The 6,167-nt window shown below is 34.9% G+C and overlaps 1 protein-coding gene across 1 annotated transcript; it reads right to left on the bottom strand.

Moving 5' to 3' along the window:
• Positions 1-962: 962 nt before the first annotated feature.
• On the bottom strand, positions 963-1,913 carry LOC138842960 (vomeronasal type-1 receptor 90-like). Its single transcript, XM_089322008.1, has one exon. The coding sequence runs from the start codon at positions 1,911-1,913 to the stop codon at positions 963-965; it is 951 nt and encodes a 316-aa protein (XP_089178134.1).
• Between the last annotated feature and the right edge of the window lie 4,254 nt (positions 1,914-6,167).

Genomic DNA, 6,167 nt, shown 5'->3' with positions numbered 1-6,167 from the left:
ATTTATAAAGCTATGAAAATACTAATTCAATAGAAATAATTTTAATTATCTAATATAGTATGTCATAAAAGATTCTGAATACATAATTTCAATATATTAATAAAAGAGTAAAAAGGGGAATGTTCAAACATATCAGAACCAAACTTAGGAAAATAGGTAGGAAGTAAAATTTGAGAATGCATAGAGGAAAAGACTTACAAATGAAAAACCATGACAGCACAATCTCCACAACCTTTATGTAATACTAAAAAGGTCAGAAATACAAAAGCAACATAGCTAATGAAAACTGACATACGTGACAGGCTTGAATGTTTACTTTGGACTTTGTCAAAATTAGATTCATGAAATATGTGATTGTATCACGTGTTCACTTTAAGAATAAAGGATTTCCTGTATGAAAGTCTGAAATCAAAATGAAAGAGCAAATAATTGTTAAACCTATCTTAATATTAATCCATTGTGGATGTTAAAGAAAACTGTAATGCTGTGCAGTATATATTTCAAAGTCTTTAGAAATAGAAGTATAATTCCATAGAAATGGAATTGATTCCATAGGAACATATTCTATTAGAATGATTTTCATTGTGTCTGAAACATCCATTTTTAAGGCAATCATTTAAAATTATGTTCATTTATTTTTACTTCATTTGAAAGCAGAGAAAGAGAACAGAGAGACATGCAAAGAAGAATTACTCATCAGCTGGTTCCATCTCCAAAGGCCTGCAACAGGGTAGGGCAGGTCAAACCCGAAAGTCTAGATCTTCAACTCTCACTTCCATGTGGGTGGCAGGAACTGAAGTACTTAAGTGAACACCTGCTATCTTCCAGGATGTGCATTAGGAGAATGCTGGACCAGAGCAGTGATGGTATTGAAATTCAGGACTATGATGGGATGTGCATCTGAAGCAGCATCTTCTGCACCACATTCATACCCAAAGAAAAACCATTTTTTATTCAATCTGTTAAAATGGAAAGGTTTTCCATGATAAATTTTGCAATAAGTTAATATTCCTTTTATTAGAACTGATAAGCACCAATGGAGTGACAGTGGCATAGGCATTGACCACAACACCCTGGACACCCAAGATAACTGAGTCATATGTCCACAGTATCATTGAGGAGGATGAGATGATGAAGTCTACCCAGTACATGACCACAAAGAAACTCACCAGCAGCAGGATGGTCTGGGTGGCTCTCTTTTCGGGGGAAGATCTTGGGGAGAGGCTGGTGCTGTGAAGGTGCTGGGACCTCTTCTGATGCCTGGACAAGAGTATCACCATGTACACACTTGAGAGCAGCATGACACTGATAAGGAAGACATCCCTGGATGTGGTCATTGTGAACATCAAATCCTTGATGCTATGGCTCATTGGGGAAAATGAACAGTGTTCAGTGAGAATCATCAGATCGGTCTGGGTCACATTGGAATTTGCTACAATGTGGAAGATCATGGTAGTACAGGAAGACAAACATAGAAACCATAACAATAAGAATAAATAGAAGATGAACTTTATGGATTTATATTTAAAGTTGGCCAACCAGGAGGTGCTGGGGCTGATGGTGATGGCCTGGATGACACTCAGTATGCAGGTGGTGTAGATGGAGAGGCCCCTCATCACCCTGCTTATGTAGAACAAAGCTTTACACTTGAAGTCATTCAAAAAATTCAGTGATTCAAACAAGTCTGGAGACGTCAAAAACAGCACAGTGAGAAGCATCATTATGTGGACAAGGGCCAGGTGACAGGTTATCAGGTCAGTGACCTTTGGCTTGTGATAATGCGAGTATTTGAAGATGTGGAAGAGGAGGAAGTTGTTGGATGAGATTCCAATGCCAGCTTGGCAGAGAATATATTTATTAACAGCCTTGTAAGCAGAAAATGTGCTCATCTTAATAAGAGAGGTGAAACACATGAGTGCCTGAAAAAACAAACAAATACAGCGGGTCTCATATCATCAACAAGCATTATTCTGCCTACCAAAAATTTGTGTTTTAGCTCTCTGTTTTCAGAATGTTCCTATGTTTCTCTTCGTTTCCATACCAGAAATTCCTAATATGAACTTTTCAATTTGGTAGGCTACTGGGAAAGTGCTTCTTTCAATTAGCAAGAGGAAAAATCATGAACACTCTATTTTGTGTTATACCTGAAATTTTATCAATAAAATCACATTTTATTCCTAATTGTGGGATACTCTGGGACATTTTAAATATTCTTAGACACACTTATACAGATAAGGTCATTCTCTTCAGGTCTTAATCAAGATAGTTACAATGTTAAAATTTCACTGTTACTTTAGCTTGCTATGGCCTTGGATGTAGACATAATTATTATATTTAATTAATCTGAGGGTTGGTGAGTCCGTTTAATGTTGCTATAACAGAATAATTTCTAGCTAACAGAAATGAATTTTCTTACAGTCTGGAGGTTGGGAAGTCCAAGTTTGAGGGCCTGTCATCTGATGTGCATCTTCTTGCTGCCTTTTCCCACGGCAAAAAGTGAAGGGGCAGTAAAGCAAGGGGATACATATGCACTCTTAAAATTGCACCAATCACACTCATAAAGGTGGCACCTTTATTACTTGATAAACTCTGAAATATCTCATCTATTAAAACAAATTAAATAGTAATTAAATGTTAACATGAGTTTCAGAGGGGTCATCTAACCCATAGCAAGCAGTTACAAAAGTTTAGTTGTACGAAGCTGAGAAAACTGCAAATTACCACATTTCCCCACTTCCTGAGACCAATGAGTGTGTGTGATTGTTTGCAAAGCCACTTGTACCACTGTAGGCCTATCAATACAAGTATTCAGATATGTTGGAAGATTTTTTTATTTGCTCATATTTAGACATTCATAGATGATTAAGAAAACATCCCAAAATGCCAACTGAAGTGCCTGTGTTCATAATGGGGAACCCATAGATTTGATTATACATTTGATATGCTTTTACCAAAAGCTCCATGTACTAGAGGTATAGATGTATGTGAATTGCCCAGGATCAAACAACCTGTTGCTGACACCAATACGTTCTGCATTCTCAGAAAACTTGGTTTTGTTGTCAGGTTGGACCCAGGAGAAGCACCACAATCATACTGACTTATAAAGGAACAATCCAAGTGATGGCCAAATTTTAAGAATTTCTCTTAAATACTAGTAAAAATAGTAAAGCACAGATAAAAATATGTGTTTTTCCCTGAATATATACCTGAATTACTTTAATAATGCTTTTGTGTCATGAAACAAGTACAAGATACACATTATCAGAAAAAAACCACATAGTATAATTTTAGCATTTCTTATCCAAATCTAAATTATATGTGTATTACCATGATTCATGCTTGCCACTATGTGCAAGTGTTTACCTGCAGGAAGGCAGCACACTCCATTTCTGAGATGCAATTGGCAATCAAATAGAAACATATTGCCTTTTTTACTAAAAAAATATTTTCTGTAATAGAAACTTAATTGGAAGCCCTGCTGATGAATTTACAAACTTTGACATGGAAACAATCACACAATTCAGAATGAAGCATTATCAACAATAGGAGAAAGAAAATAGAAGGGATATAGAGAGTACAAATCAGTACAGGTCAAATATATGCTAATTATAGTATAAAGGAACATGGATTGCCATTGGTTTCTTTAAAAATATACCAATATGAATGCATGTCATAGACCTTACCATGATCTGCAACCACCACTTTGTGCTGGTGTTGAGGGTAGAGCTTGTGAAGACTATGAGAAGACACATAACAGAGTCCTAGTTCATTGTTATTGTGCTGATTTTTATATTACTGTCAGTATTGTGAACTTCCAAGTACATACATGGTTATGAATTATGGCAGAGCAAATAACACCATTAAATATACTAGAAACAAATGACTTACCTATGGACCTAGATCCAAAGCAAAGTGGAATCCAATGAAAGGAAGAATCCTTTTTGAAAAACAAAGGGGATATTTTTAGATATGACAACTCATCATTTTTGATAAAACTAACTTTGTAAGAGCCTCATCTTTATATTAATTTCAGAGAAATTCTGCTATCAAAAGGATATTATTTATATATATTTTTGTGCACTGCCTAGCTTTAGTGTAATTATATAATCTATACTACAAAATAGTACCTTGTGCTTTATAAAATTATATAAATCAAAAATATTTTTCATCAATTGACCAAGTTCTTTGGATAGCATTGTAAAACCTGTGATTGGTTATCCACAGCACAAAGGAGTTTAGTAAATTGTATAGAAGATGAAAAGCTTAAACACATCTTAGCACAACCTGCTTCTACATTACAATCAGGAGAGGATGAGAGTCACAACAGCAGTCTAAATTAGGAAATTTGGAAGGGAAATGAGAACCTGTTTTCTCTGTGGCAGGAAACACATGGAGGCTGAAGGGACAAGCTGAACCACCTCTTCTTTCTACACAGAGAGATAGTGAGCTTCTACAGCTGGAGTTTCTTGAGGCATTTTGTTCTCATCAGCAGGAAATAGTTAATCCTCATCATTACTTTGCTTCATTTTTCAGAATACAATTTACTGGTTATATCTTTACTCTGTTACTTCATTTTATTTAACTAATAAACCATAAGCATATTGGTTCATGGGTTACCAGACAATAGGATATAAATTAAAATCAAATAATGATTCCATCAGTTAATTTGCCTATTTTGCATCCTATATTTTTTAGTTCTTAGTGCGGAGAATATTTAATACCTACCTTATTAACAATTTTGAAATACATTGCACATGAACAGTAATAGAGTCTCCATTCTGTATAGCAGATCACTATAGCACGTTTCTCATTTGAAATTGACACTATGCATCAAAGAAGGAGGTACCCTTCTCTGAAGGGAGGAGAGAACTTCCACTTTGACTACGACCTTGTCTAAATATGATCAGAGTTTGTGAACTCAAAAGGCTTCCATAGCCTTGGCAACTCATGAAAAGAGCCTAGGGTGATTACTGATGCCATAAACAAGAGTGTCAATTTGTTAAGTCAGCAACAGCAGTCACTGTGCACTTACTCCTCATGTAGGATCTCTGTCCTTAATGTGCTATACATTGTGATTTAATGCTATAACTAGCACTCAAACAGTATTTTACACTATGTGTTTCTGTGTGGGTGCAAACTGTTGAAATCTTTATTTAATATATGCTAAACTGATCTTCTGTATATAAAGAAAATTGAAAATGAATCTTGATGTGAATGGAAGGGGAGAGGGTGCAGGAAAGGGGAGGGTTGTGGGTGGGAGGGAAGTTATGGGGGGGATGCCATTTTAATCCATAAGCTGTACTTTGGAAATTTATATTCATTAAATAAAAGTTAAAAAAATAAAAACTAAATGCTATGTGAGACATGAAAAAAAAAAGAAATTGACACTATGTATACTTTGCTGTTTGGCACTTGAAGGCAAATAGGCAGCAGGATTATCATTAAATTAATTATGATTCAGTAATGTTATCGAAGTTAGCTGACCATTTAAAAATATGTTTTAAATATTAAACCAAAAAATTAGAACTTTAAACACCAAAGGTAATTAAAAATAGAGGCTTTTTTCCCAATAAGGAGAGCTAAGTTCTTGAAATTTATACTTATTTTTTCCCTGATCACAAAGCTAGTCAGTGTTAACATGCTAATATTCAATTAGTTTAAGGGGTAGAAATATAACATTTTATGTTACTATTATAAATGTTTCAAAAGGTTTAAAATAAATTATCATAAAATTTCAAAGAACTGAAAGCAAAACCATTCTAAATTACGACAGATAATGCTTTCAAAACAAAATCTCTCATTGTGTACATAGTAAGGGAAAGTGAGAAAAATATTGAAATAGGATTAAAACAAACACAGTTCTAATTTAAACCCAGAATCCAATCATAAATGTTCTCTCTTGAATATATGAATTGTAGCTTCATAAGATTTATAAAATTGATTTTTGCATCTGCAAAATCTACTAATTTCACTTGTGATTCTCTACCATGCAAGACTGAGATTATGAAAACAGGATTTTCCTCAGTTGTCACTGAGATCATCCTGCAACATATAAGAACTGCCTTGCCCATGGAACACTCATGGCCTCTGTTGGAGCTGAAAAACACACACTCACCCAGCTTAGTCTCTGCAGGGAGCCTACGAAGGTGAGATGAACCTCCCCCATG

The sequence above is a fragment of the Oryctolagus cuniculus genome, chromosome 19, assembly GCF_051225735.1.
Source record: "Oryctolagus cuniculus isolate XC-2025 breed Fujian yellow rabbit chromosome 19, ASM5122573v1, whole genome shotgun sequence".
Classification (NCBI taxonomy): domain Eukaryota; kingdom Metazoa; phylum Chordata; class Mammalia; order Lagomorpha; family Leporidae; genus Oryctolagus; species Oryctolagus cuniculus.
Note: the sequence above shows the minus strand (reverse complement) of the source record. Positions and strands in the feature narration are given on the sequence as shown.